The sequence below is a fragment of the Salvelinus sp. IW2-2015 genome, linkage group LG4q.1:29, assembly GCF_002910315.2.
Source record: "Salvelinus sp. IW2-2015 linkage group LG4q.1:29, ASM291031v2, whole genome shotgun sequence".
Lineage (NCBI taxonomy): Eukaryota > Metazoa > Chordata > Actinopteri > Salmoniformes > Salmonidae > Salvelinus > Salvelinus sp. IW2-2015.
The window spans coordinates 89,572,658-89,586,533 of record NC_036842.1 but is presented as its reverse complement, the minus strand read 5'-3'; the positions used below and the strand labels follow the sequence as shown (position 1 = coordinate 89,586,533).

Here is a 13,876-nt window from a genome sequence, read left to right as displayed (position 1 = left end):
AACAGCTCTGAATATATTCCTGCTTGTGCACTGTGTCCATGTGAGCCCTGTGGAACCTGGCATCGACCTCTATGTTGCCTTCCATTCTTGGTGTGAATGACTTGAGGATATCCTGTTGACATGAGGGTCTCCTGCACCCATGTGTATGTGTGTGTATGTGTGTGTTTGTGTGTGTGTGTGTGCCCCACAGCAAACTGAATAATATATTTTTTTCAGCACACCTATAGTAAACCATGTCCATTACATTACAGTTACTGAGTTACTTATTTACCGATTCACATATGCCATATTTACTCTGGGAAAGAAGTGAGTCTTTCAGAGGCAAATGARGTGACTGGTCATCAGTTAGGGCTATTTTCAGCTTCATCACCAATGGGGAAAAGATGACAAGTGAAAAATGATGGAGAAATTCTACAACAGGATTCCTAACAGTAATGATGAAAGTGGCATTCTTAGAACCGTTTTTTATTCCAACCCATTCATCAGCCTGTAGTAAAGCCATTACTCTGACGGTTTGTTTACTGTTTGTTTCCGTGGAGACAGAAGCCCCTGACGACTTGGCCTGACCTAGACGGTCGTTGGGTAACAGATTATCGCAGGTGGCAAAACGTCCTTTTACACTGACATTTAACTCTGACATCCAACCCTGGGTCTGTATAGATAGAGGGGGCAGTTAAGCTGTGTCCACTATGTTCATGGTCACCCATTCACAAAACATTTGATCACCACAAAAGTGAACTTCATTGGCCATCAATTAGCAAGCTGTGATAGCATGGGTTGGGTACATAGGCTACTGCATCAAACTGGTTCCCTTCTGGAGTGTAGATGCATCTTGGGTTTGGTGCTTCAGTTTTGACACAGACATTAATCAACTGTGTTCCTAGGAAAGATTGTTGATCTTGTTTCGGATTATTTCTCACAGTCTTCAAAGTACATCATGTGTGAAGCATATGAAAGCGGAGCTCCAAGTTGGTGGACAAGGTTGTGTAAGAGAGAGATTCATTTACAGTGTGGGCCTACCCTACAATCATCTTTAGGAACATGACACAAACAAAAGAAAACTCTCCCTCAGAGGGTTGTAGCCATTCTTAATTGTACAGGTATGTAATGCTACTTACCACATGTTACTTACAGAACATATTAAACTGCAAACATGTTGCACTTTAATGCACAACTGCTTTGACTTAGGCCTACATCCAATATCAGGGGATAATAAAATCTAAATTTGGGGAGCTAAACTCTTGACTACTTCTTCTCCTCTTACAGGCCTCGTCTAGTCGATTCAGAATCAGTGGTTCTTATTAGGACGACATGGGCACCGAAAGCAGTACGGAAAGTGTCATTCAACCTTTCTCACTCTCTCACCTCTCATACAAACCACTACCGATCAGTTCTACTGTTACGGAGGCAACAGGACCTGAGTGGAGGTTACACTATAATTGGGGTGAGCATACATGTCGCTGTTTTTTTACACCCTCAGTCTCTCTGGGACCCCAAATGCTAGGTCACATTTCTGCGAGAGGCCCCCTGTTCCAAGTTGTAAAATGGAACCCTATAAGTGCTTGGAATAGGGGGGGTGGGGGGGTATTTTGGCAGAGGTTTCCTGAAGACGTTATCCACTGTGGGTGCTCAGGTGTCAGTCAAGCTAGCAGTTTCCATTGGCCCGGTCCAGGAGGACCCCTGGTTGGATATGTGAAGCTGGTGCTTCACACTCTGCTTCCTGCTTTAGAACCCCTGTGGTTATTTCTGATTGGTAACAAGCATTCAAAATGCAACAGGAAAAAAAGACCTTGTAAAATCTACAGAGTTAAGATTTTTTTTGTGTAGGCAGGGGCTACAGTTTATAAGGTTAACTAAAGGACACTTGGACAGTCCTTTCAAAAACATTATGGCTGTGATTTGTTTCTCTGAAATAATGATATTAGAGAACTGGTCAACACTGCAAGTCCCGAGTTGATGAAACTTTAAGAAGGGTAATAGGTGTTTACTAGTTGAGTTAGATTTAACAACATGTCACAGGGAGAGCAGTGAGTGACAGTGCAGCAAGTGTCATCACGTCAGTCAACCTGGGGAGGGCATCTGGTAGTTTAAAATGGTGTGAATATGATCAGCATCAGTGTAGACAGCCAACGGTAGCAAGTAGACTGCCTGGATTAGATTTCAGTACCTTCTGCAACTAAAAAGTGTATGCATTTAAATGGAGGAAACCATCAAGAAGCAAACTTTTCCTGGGCAGTAAAAAACTACCGAGAAAGTGATAGTTGGGGCCGTGGAGGTGAGTGAAGCCCTTACCCTTGAGAAGGGTAAAAGATGACTGTTGTGTCCTGTGAGATCCAGGACGAGACTGTGGTAGTTTCTCCCATCTACCAAGATGATTGCGACGTGGAGCGGGGCGATCAGGAGTGCAGCGAGAGGGTCGTCATCAACATCTCGGGACTGCGCTTCGAAACTCAACTGAAGACCCTCTCGCGCTTTCCCACCACGCTCTTGGGAGACCCGCGTAAAAGGATGCGCTTTTTCGATCCGTTGAGAAATGAGTACTTTTTTGACAGGAATAGACCCAGCTTTGATGCCATCCTCTATTATTACCAGTCTGGAGGAAAGCTTAGGAGACCTGTCAACGTTACCATGGACATTTTCATGGAAGAAATTACATTTTATGAAATTGAAGAGGAAGCCATAGATATGTTTAAAGAAGATGAAGGTATGATCATAGAGGTGGAACGTCCGATGCCTGACAACGAGTTTCAGCGCCAGTTGTGGCTTTTGTTTGAGTACCCGGAGAGCTCAGGGCCTGCCCGGATGATCGCTGTCGTATCAGTCAGTGTGATTGTAATATCCATTGTGATCTTCTGTCTAGAGACTTTACCACAGTTCAGGGAAGATACCAGCGCAGACCTACCATTAAGTAATCACCTTAMCACGAATGGGACTACTCTCCATAAAAAACCCAATCTATTCACAGATCCGTTTTTTATGGTGGAGACACTTTGCATCGTGTGGTTTTCCTTTGAGTTTCTCGTGAGGTTTTTATCTTGTCCGACCAAACAGGCTTTTTTCAAAAACGCAATGAACTCCATCGATATCTTAGCGATTGCACCTTATTTCATCACCCTTGGCCTTGAACTAGCAGAGCAACAGGGAGCAGGAAACGAGCAGGCCATGTCGTTAGCCATTCTCAGAGTCATCCGTTTGGTTCGAGTGTTCAGGATTTTTAAACTTTCCAGGCACTCCAAGGGTCTCCAAATTCTGGGCCAGACACTCCACGCCAGCATCAGCGAACTCGGGCTTTTGATATTCTTTCTTCTCATAGGGGTTATTCTGTTCTCCAGCGCTGTTTACTTTGCAGAGGCAGACGACCCTGAATCGGGATTCTCAAGTATCCCCGCCGCGTTCTGGTGGGCTGTGGTGTCCATGACTACGGTTGGATATGGAGACATGTGCCCGGTTACTATTGGTGGCAAAATAGTGGGATCTATGTGTGCCATCGCAGGAGTGCTGACCATAGCCCTACCTGTCCCTGTTATCGTGTCCAATTTTAACTACTTCTATCACAGAGAGCGTAATGACGAGGAAACCGCCGTGTATAGCCACGTGACTTGTGGTCAACAGAACGCTTCATTCGGAGAATTTAAATCGACCAGCGACAGCAGACAGTCTCTCACCAAATCAGAGTACACGGAAGAGGATTCTTGCGAGACTATCAGATTAACAAACTTCAACCCATTTGAACATTACACTGGCAAGCTGACGGATGTATGAAAAACAAGCATCGGCCTAGTTGAGCAGGAAAAAAACAGTCTCCGTGAGTGGCCCCTGGGTACTTTATTAAGCGYGATGTTACGCACGCTGTTAGTTGGCATGTAAATCTTCAAATATCTTGAATTAATTTGATGGATACCTACAGTAGGCTTATAGCTTCGTTACAGTAATGCCAGGTCAGTGCCAGTCCTATGTGCATGTTTGAATAATTGCGCGCGTTTTTATTCACGCTATTACGCAGTGTTTGTTGTCATATAATCTTCAAATAGCTGGAATTAATTTGTTTGACACCTGCAGTAGGSCTATAGCTTTATCCCCACAACAATCTTTAGAACTGGGTTTCTTTTGCACGGCCTATAGAATTTCTGAACTCAGWGCGCCACTGTGTGGTTGAAACGCAGTCGTGCAGCAGACGCTTCTAAGGCAAAAAATTATAACCGCTATTTGGGTTATCTGAACAGTGTGCAAGACATTGCTGATGATCAAAGTGTGTGTGTGTGTATTATTTACTCATGACTATACATACATTGTCCCTAACAAGCTTGTTAGGAACATTCTGGATTGAAGTGATGGAATATAACCCAACGAAAAAGCATTCTCTTCTTTCTACTTGCAGGGTACAAGATCAAAGACCCTTGCCTTTCTGCTACACTTGAAAGAAAATGCAAGCAATTCCATATATGTTTGTAACTGGAAAAGTCAAGATAGTGATCAAACATCACACACTTGTCCCATGAACTACTGGCCAGCAATGTGAGATGACAGGTGCTGCTACATCATCAAATGGAAAGCCCCTTGAACAAACTACCAATCTGAATGTTCAATGAACCTTTCAATGTACTTTGAAATGTATTCAATGAACTGAAATAACAACTGTGTAGATATCCTGTAATGTATTGTTGTAAATATGCCTTTTTTTAAATGCTATCCTTATTTTCTCAGCTCAGAATCTAAATGCAAACATGCCTTGCTCTGTGTGCCTTTGTGGAAAATTTTGAAGGAACTATTTGTGTAGTCCTTTATTTTATATAACTATTTATTGTACACAAATTCAGATTTAGCTGTAAATGGTCCTTGGGAAGGAATCACTGGTGTTAAAATAACTTCCCCCTAGGAATTTGAATTATGTCTGCATGTAAAGAGAAATCAATTGTTCTATAAAATGTTAATGAAAGGTCTATTTCTATTTTTCTAAGATTGTAGAATTGTATGTGAACTTTTGAACTATATTTTTTAAATAAATAAATCCTCATTATTTTGTTTTAATATTAACTACCGTTCCTCCCAATGAGAGGGGGGTCTTCTCATTCTTTGTTGATTTCAAAAAAGCTTTTGACTCAATATGGCATGAGGGTCTTCTATACAAATTGATGAAAAGCGGTGTTGGGGGTAAAACATACGACATTATAAAATCCATGTACACAAACAAYAAGTCTGCGGTTAAAATTGGCAAAAAACACACATTTCTTTCCATAGGGCCTAGGGATGAAACATGGATGCAGCTTGAGCCCTAACCACTTCAACATATATATCAACAAATTGGTAAGAGCACAAGAACAGACTGAAGCACCCGGCCTCACCCTACTAAAATCTGAAGTCAAATGTCCACTGTTTGCTGATGATCTGGTGCTTTTGTCCAAAACCAAGGAGGGCCTATAGCAGCACCTAGATATTTTGGACAGATTCTGTCAGACCTGGGCCCTGACAGTAAAATTGTGTTCCAAAAAAGGTCCAGTTGCCAGGACCACAAATACAAATTCCATCTAGACACCGTTGCCCTAGATCCCACAAAAAACGATGCATACCTCGGTCTAAACATCAGCGCCACAGGTAACTTCCACAAAGCTGTGAACGATCTGAGAGACAAGGCAAGAAGGGCCTTCTATGCCATCAAAAGGAGCATAAAATTCGACGTACCAACTAGGATCTGGCTAAAAATACTTGAATCAGTTATAGAACCCATTGCCCTTTATCGTTGTGAGGTCTGGGGTCCGCTCACCAACCAAGAATTCACAAAATGGGACAAACACCAAATTGAGACTGCAAAATTATCCTCCGTGTACACAAAATAATTACTTGACACATTGGAAAGAATTAACAAAAAAACTGAGCAAACTAGAATGCTATTTGGCCCTAAAAAGAGAGTACACAGTGACTGACACAAAATTAAGGAAAGCTTTGACTATGTACAGAATCAGTGAGCATAGCCTTGCTATTGAGAGAGGCCGCCGTAGGCAGACCTGGCTCTCAAGAGAAGACAGGCTATGTGCACACTGCCCACAAAATGAGGTGGAAACTGAGCTGCACTTCCTAACCTCCTGCCAAATGTATGACCATATTAGAGACACATATTTCCCTCAGATTACACAGATCCACAAAGAACTAGAAAACAAACCCAATTTTAATAAACTCCCATATCTATTGGGTGAAATACCACAGTGTGCCATCACAGCAGCAAGATTTGTGACCTGTTGCCACAAGAAAAGGGCAACCAGTGAAGAACAAACACCATTGTAAATACAACCCATATTTATGTTTATTTATTTTCCCTTTTGTACTTCAACCATTTGCACATCGTTACAATGCTGTATATATATACATAATATGACATTTGAAATGTCTTTATTCCTTTCGAASTTTTGTGAGTCTAATGTTTACTGTTAATTTATATATTGTTTATTTCACTTTTGTTTATTATCTATTTGACTGCAATGTCAACAAACATATGTTTGCCTTGCTAATAAAGCCCATTGAATTGAATTGAGAGAGATCCAGAGGAAAGAAAGTAGTGTAAAAGAACACCTATAAGATGGCTTCCCTCTCTGTAACATTATTAATGGATTTGGAGTGTTAAGCACAATGGTACCTAGATAGCTGAGCTTTACAGTGAGTGGGCTTGATCCCTCCAATTACTCCCAGTTCCATTCTCATATGTCACATACAGTAGTGCTGTTGTCAGATGTGTGCTTTGTGCTTTATAACAACCACAAGATAAGCTGTAATACAATGTATTATACATCTGTCTGATCATGTAATACTATGTCAGTGATTAGGTCATGGTAATATCACGGAGAGAGTGTCATGGAGATGTGTTGTGCAGAGAGGGAGGGTTGGGAATACAGTCCATTTCTTATTAATGATATTCGAGTTCACTACAATTTATGTTTTCCTTAATGTCTATCAATGGATTGTCAATGGATCATGTCCATAGCAGCCTTCCCTATTGTTGAGTGCCCGGTTGACTGTAACAACTTAAAAAAGGATATTGTTGATTTACAATTGTAATTTCGAATGAAATAGATGGCCTAACTCACAAAACGAATTTTACATTTTAATGCTAGGCCTACAGAACACTATTTGAGTTGTAGCATTAATCCTAGACTCGTTCCTAATGGATATATCGATAAAGCTACACAGATGTGATGAAATTACAATGTGTGGTAATAAATATTGAGTTGTGGGATATTGATACAATTAGCTTCATCTGCTGGCTACATTGGCACATGGCCATTGGTGTATTTATGCCTATAGGCCTACTTCTACAGTATGTACAATTAATCATGCTTTGTAAATTATCATATCTTTTTTTGTTTATTACATCCATAAGATCCAAAAGTAATGACCCTAGACATTTTTCGAATTTGGTATGTTAATTAGATCAATTTTAAAAACACACATAACAAAAGACAATTTCATAAAATCATCAAGGATGACGCGAAAGAGTTAGGAGTTGTCTGATCATTTATAAGCCAATAACTAACATTCACTAATGGAGGACTTCTATTAAAAAAAAAGTTAATTAAATGAACTCACTGTAACTTGAAACAGATCTATCTTAAAACAGTAACATGCCTGTTTTCAATTAGTCCTATCGATTAGATTGACAGTAACAACAACAGAACATTGCGCCATGCACTAGGAAGGGCAGGGGGTAGGTGGTCAGGATAATGGTCGAGCGCGCTCTGTTCGGAGACGCGCTGCTCGAGACCGCTGTCCATGGTGCTGAAACAGGCACTCCTGCTGAAATGGTCTGTACCGCAACCGCTCTTTCCGGTCAGTGGCCACTCACAGAATTGAGCTGATAGGAGAGTATGTACTACTGCGAAAGTTGAGAGAGAAACATGTAAACGGTATGAATTCATTACTGTAGTTTAAGTTTTAAAATATAAGTTTATCAGTAGCCTATCATTAGGACCATTGGTTGGGAAATAATTATTAAGGTACTGGCTGGCTCATAACCCTTCCTTCAGAAGAGCAGATATTACGCCAATGTTGGCACACAAAATGCTCTTGCTTTTGTGGTGTAGAGAGAACTCGTGGCAGCGTGCTTTAGTATAGCCGGTCTGCATTGCGTCGAACCGCGCTTTCTACTCCCTCCCTCCTTCTCTCTCCCTCTCCCACGCTCACCCCCGCCCCACACACAACACACACACACACACACACCACACACACAACACACACACACACACCCACACACACACACACACACACACACACACACACACACAACAACACACCACACAACACACAACACACACACACACACACACACACACACACCACACACACACACACACACACTCCACTTTCTCTCCACCTCCACTCTCCTTGCATGTGAAATACCGAACAACAAGATGCTGAACCATTATTTAGAAATGATTCTCTCTTCACATAATCGACTCCTCCCTCTATTTTAAGCACCTCCAGTCTCCATCCCCTCTTAACAGTGTGCCGGCTCGAGGTAAAACACATCCCAGAATGCCCGTCATATTGTCTAGGCTACTCGTAACAGGACATTTCTGCTGATGCGGTAATGTCTGAAAATGGCAAGTGTTCGCTTATTGCCCCTTAATGTATCTCCCCGCTGAATGGCAAAATAATACTTTCTCCTGCGGTATAAGGCGTTCAGTCCGAAGTACCCAACCGCCCAACCGCCCAACCGGCTACAGACGTTGCGGCTTACAGTTACTTTTTCTCAGTTTTTTCCATCTTCACGTTTCTCCTCTGACTCCCGCGTGATTTGACATCGAATGTGAAGAAGAGACGACAGGATCAAGATGTAGACAAATAAGACATTTAAGTTATCCGAGATGAACGGCTCAGACAGTGATGCCTTGAGAGTTTTAGCCTACCAGGGCGATCTGACGCTGCACAGAGGAAAGCTCCAATGTGTTGCGATGGGGTGCAACGTAAAGTGTTAATATATTAACACATGACAACAACTCTCCGGATGTCCAGGATGTCCCAGCGTTGAATGACTGTGCTGAGTCGCGGACAAGACGCATTCCGCCAGGATTCCTTCACGATCATCCTGAGGTAAGCCTTGAAACTGGTGCACTCTGTCTGTCTGTCTGTCTGTCTGTCATTTGAGGTTTACGGTCAAGAGGAATACTTCCAAGGCTATTGTTATCTATTACTATTAGGCCATTTATAGACTGTTATTTTTAGTGTATTTAACACTTCATTATTTGCGTGAGGCAAGTTTCAAACAGTGTTATGTGACAAAACATGCATATAAAGTGGTGCAATTATATGACATTTAACCCTGTCAAATATAATATGCATAGTCGATTGCTTTATGTCTAGATTATCACCAATAAAACAATATAGYTTTCCCCTTTAAACGCTGATAAATAAACAGACAGGAAATGTAGCCTAGAGGCCAAATAAATAAATAAATGGCAGAAATTGCTGAGCCAGCATATATCTCCACTGCTCCTTAGATCCGTTATTTTCTATTTTTTTTCTCTCTGACTGTGTGACAGAGGCATCAGCAGCAGCAGCAGATGCAGCGGAGAGCAGCAATGGTTGAGTCAGCCAGAACCGCAGTGGAGCCGCACTGAGGCAAAGCAAGTTATACCCCCCCTATCTGGGGACTAGCACAAGAAATAGGGGGAGAAGAAGAAGAGTGCAGAAGGAAATTGTATACTGCCTAAACCTGAATGCCGCCTGTTCAATCAGATTAACCGGACAACCGGAATTCCACAACTCCTGCTGCAACAGAGCTCCCGAATTTGAGCTACAAGATGACCGTAGTGGCAGGAGATAACATGGACGAGACCGTGGCAGTGCCGGGGCACCCGCAGGACTCGTACCCCCCCGACCACGAAGACCACGACTGCTGCGAGAGGGTGGTCATCAACATAGCGGGGATGCGGTTCGAGACGCAACTCAAAACTCTCTCCCAGTTCCCCGAGACATTGCTAGGCAACCCCAAGAAGAGGATGCGCTACTTTGACCACCTGAGAAACGAGTATTTCTTTGATAGAAACCGTCCCAGTTTCGATGCCATCCTCTACTATTACCAGTCTGGCGGTAGGCTGAGAAGGCCCGTCAACGTCCCATTGGATATGTTCTCGGAAGAGATAAAGTTTTATGAGTTGGGAGTGGATGCCATGGAGAAATTCCGTGAGGATGAGGGCTTCGTCAGGGAGGAAGAACGTCCTTTACCTGAGAAGGAGTTCCAGCGTCAGATCTGGCTGCTTTTTGAGCACCCAGAGAGCTCCGGTCCAGCCAGAGGGATTGCTATAGTATCTGTTATGGTCATTCTGATTTCTATAGTCATCTTTTGTTTAGAGACTTTACCTGACTTGAAAGAAGACCCTAGAGGTCGGTTTAAGACTGTAGGGAACCATACTTTTTACTACAAACCAAACATCCTAAAAGATCCCTTCTTCATTATTGAAACTCTTTGCATTATCTGGTTCTCGTTTGAGTTGTTAGTGCGTTTTTTCGCGTGTCCAAGCAAGGCGGTCTTCTCCAAAAACATGATGAACATCATTGATATAGTGGCCATCATTCCTTACTTCATCACACTGGGAACGGAGCTGGCTGAGGACCCCGAAGACCAGGACGAGGGCATGGGGGAGCAGGCAACATCTCTGGCCATCCTCAGGGTGATCCGTCTGGTCAGAGTGTTTAGAATCTTCAAGCTGTCACGACACTCCAAAGGATTGCAGATCCTGGGACAAACCCTCAAGGCCAGTATGCGCGAGCTCGGATTGCTCATCTTCTTCCTCTTCATTGGAGTCATCCTGTTCTCCAGCGCGGTGTATTTCGCAGAGGCCGAGGAGAAAGGGTCGTACTTCGGCAGCATCCCAGAAGCCTTCTGGTGGGCCGTGGTATCTATGACAACTGTGGGCTATGGGGACATGGTGCCTGTCACTATAGGGGGTAAGATAGTGGGCTCCCTTTGCGCCATAGCCGGTGTGTTGACGATTGCGCTCCCAGTGCCTGTCATTGTGTCCAACTTCAACTACTTCTACCACAGGGAGACCGAGGGAGAGGAGCAGGCCAAACTCTTAGAAGTTAGTGAACCAAACATTAGTGAAAGCAACTCTAGTCGCCGCAGCTCATCCACTGTCAGCAAATCAGAGTACATGGAGATCGATGGAGATATAAATAATAGCATCGACAACTTTAGAGAGGCAAACCTCAGAACTGGCAATTGCACTATAGCCAACCAAAACTGTGTAAATAAAAGCAAGCTGCTTACAGATGTGTAGAATTAGACACCGTGGGTCTTAAATGATGCCGTCACATGTTAACTGCCGTTAACTGCACTAGACCATCAGGTCTGAAAGCTTCATTCACCTCCTATAAGCGTTCTAGCATTACAACAACAACCATGCTCAGCAATTTGAAAGTAATTATTACAGGGGAAAAAGAAAATGAAGCTGTTACTAGAGAATATAACATATAGATAGAGTAACTTAATTATTCTAAAATGATCCTTTAAATAAGTATTGAAAAAGAAAAAAGAAAACTTCTATTTAACACACACAAGCAAATGCGGGCGTCCTTGGAGGAACACTAACCAACAGCACTCATGAGGACATATCTGTCTTTATCAGACGAAGCCAGGCGTCGTAATTAAAATGTTATGCATGGATTACAGATAACAACATTTCAGCAAGTTGCACAATGCATCAAGGAGAAAATGCATCAGAAATATGCTCTGCTGCCTGCAGAGAGAGAGAGAGACGCAAGTCAGCATCTGTAGCAGTCAGACAGTGGTCGGATCGAGCGACGCCTCGCCTGAAGTCAGAGGCTACTTCTCTACCCCTCTGTCATCAAAGGATTTACTATCCAGCAAAGCGCCCAGGAAAAAGACTGATCACTGATCTCCTGGTTTGGATGATGACGAGTAGGATCTAGGATACGGACATCCGCAATGCTGCTATTTTCCAGCAGTAAGATGCTGTAATTATGATATCACTAAGTGATTCAATGGGATTTTAGCCCTTTAATGCAAGACAGCACAATTATTAAACAGAAGAGCTTCACATGAGCATGTTTAGAAACTCCCCATACATGTTGATATTGGCATGCGTGACGATGAGACATAACCTCATAATAATGGAGGAAAAAAACATTTTGGATATTTGCATCCCCCCCATGCCTTCATTCGATTCATCCACCCCTTTATGCTTTTGTTTCACTGAGAGTGCAGTACTGGTTTCAAATAGTTCTTCATTTCAAAATGCTAATCGTTTAGAAGTATCTAGGGAGTGAATGTTAAAAAATCGTAAGGGAAACAGTAACTAAACTAAGATCATAGCATGAGAAAAAGCAACCTGCATTACGGCCTATCGACTAGATACTGTGTATACTAGTATATCTAATGCATGACGTCAGTATTCAGCGTGTTGCAGTTACAGACACTGAATAGTGTCTCATACTGTCATGGAAACGAAACGTGGGTAATTAAAACATGAATCTCTGAAACGTTTCTGAAATGTGACAAAATACAGTATATCGAAAACCCAACTCGGGGGTTCAGACTTAAAACGTTCTCGATCAAAGAAGCAGAATAAATACCTATTATCAAAAACGCATATTCTCATAAATACGCACCAAGTATTACAGTATTACTTCAATAGTGCAGTGCATGGACCTTCTTTGAACAAAGAAAAAGTAAACATATTATGAGTCATGTCTTCCATTTCACCACAAAATTTAGGGGCGTTTGTTTATTTTCATAAACAAAACAATCGAAATAGCTCTAATTTGAATGAAATTAGCGTTTGTTTAATAAATATTGCAAATCATTATTTTGCACTTTAGTTGCTAGTGCCTTTACCCCTCTCACCATGCAACAGGTTCAGTGAAAGTGCCTCTGTGTATATAGCCTACAACATAAATACATGTTGAACAGATCAGGTGCAGAAGATCTTGTTTTCGCATTATGCTGTTATTAATGCTGTTATTGATGTGGACGATGATGATGATGAGGATGGTTATTAATACAGTGAGAGAATGTTCAACCAAAACAACCATGGAAGTCCATTACCAACATGACCCAGGATTTAGTTGACCCAAGATTCTAGAACAAGATTCTAGAACAAGATTCTAGAACAACTCAACATTGTTGTCCTCATGATGCACTTATGCTCTTCCTGGAACCAACCATCCTCCTGTGCTTTATGTTTCTTCACCCATGCACCACTTCAAATCCAAAGGGAATATCCATTGCTTTGCATTTGCTTTGCATTGCATTGTTGCTATTGATTTATGTGCCATAAGTCTTGCGTGTCTACCTCAGTGAGGTTACTGCAGAACTCACTGCAGAACTGAAGCTATACTCCTAGCCAGGCAGAGCTGCAAGCAGGCTATATCGATGCAGAGCAGAGCTTACTTCTTCCACAACATGAAAAATGGCCTTTTAGTGGACTAGGCTGTGGTCATCAGGGCCTGCACTTACAAAGTGCCTCAGAGTAGGAGCGCAGATCTAGGATCAGGTCCCCCAATGTCCATGTCATCTTATTCATTCTGATCTAAAAGGCTAATCTGATCCTAGAGCTGTGCTCCTACTCTGAGACACTTTGTGAATACAGGCCCAGATGCTGAATAGTTAGAAGCACTTAAAATATACTCTAGCACCCTTAACCCTATCCCCTTTCCTTCCAAGCTATGCATAATCAAAAAAGAAGAGAAACAAACATTTCTATACAGATGTAGGATCTTAATTTGATCACTCTTTTGTTGATGATCATTTTCCTGCGTGGCAAGAAATGCAAACTTGTTGTATATTCAAGGTTTAAAAAGGCTTTTAAAGTTTGTAATTTCTGATTTGCCCTAATGTAAAATGTATCAACCCTTACAAAAAGAAATC

At 42.1% G+C, this 13,876-nt stretch overlaps 2 protein-coding genes across 2 annotated transcripts; both read left to right on the top strand.

Annotated features, from left to right (window-relative positions):
• Positions 1–1,732: 1,732 nt before the first annotated feature.
• Positions 1,733–5,017, top strand: LOC111962775 (shaker-related potassium channel tsha2). Its single transcript, XM_023986086.2, has 2 exons — positions 1,733–3,805; positions 4,379–5,017. The coding sequence occupies exon 1, from the start codon at positions 2,311–2,313 to the stop codon at positions 3,760–3,762; it is 1,452 nt and encodes a 483-aa protein (XP_023841854.1). The 5' UTR covers positions 1,733–2,310; the 3' UTR covers positions 3,763–3,805; positions 4,379–5,017.
• Positions 5,018–9,574: 4,557 nt separating this feature from the next.
• On the top strand, positions 9,575–12,720 carry LOC111961203 (potassium voltage-gated channel subfamily A member 1-like). Its single transcript, XM_023983285.2, has one exon. It carries the CDS (start codon positions 9,789–9,791, stop codon positions 11,265–11,267), a length of 1,479 nt encoding a protein of 492 aa, XP_023839053.1. The 5' UTR covers positions 9,575–9,788; the 3' UTR covers positions 11,268–12,720.
• The last annotated feature ends 1,156 nt before the right edge of the window (positions 12,721–13,876 follow it).

Excerpts from the sequence above, each read along its gene's own strand:
- LOC111961203 (XM_023983285.2), top strand. The coding sequence starts at position 9,789 with ATGACCGTAGTGGCAGGAGATAACATGGACGAGACCGTGGCAGTGCCG.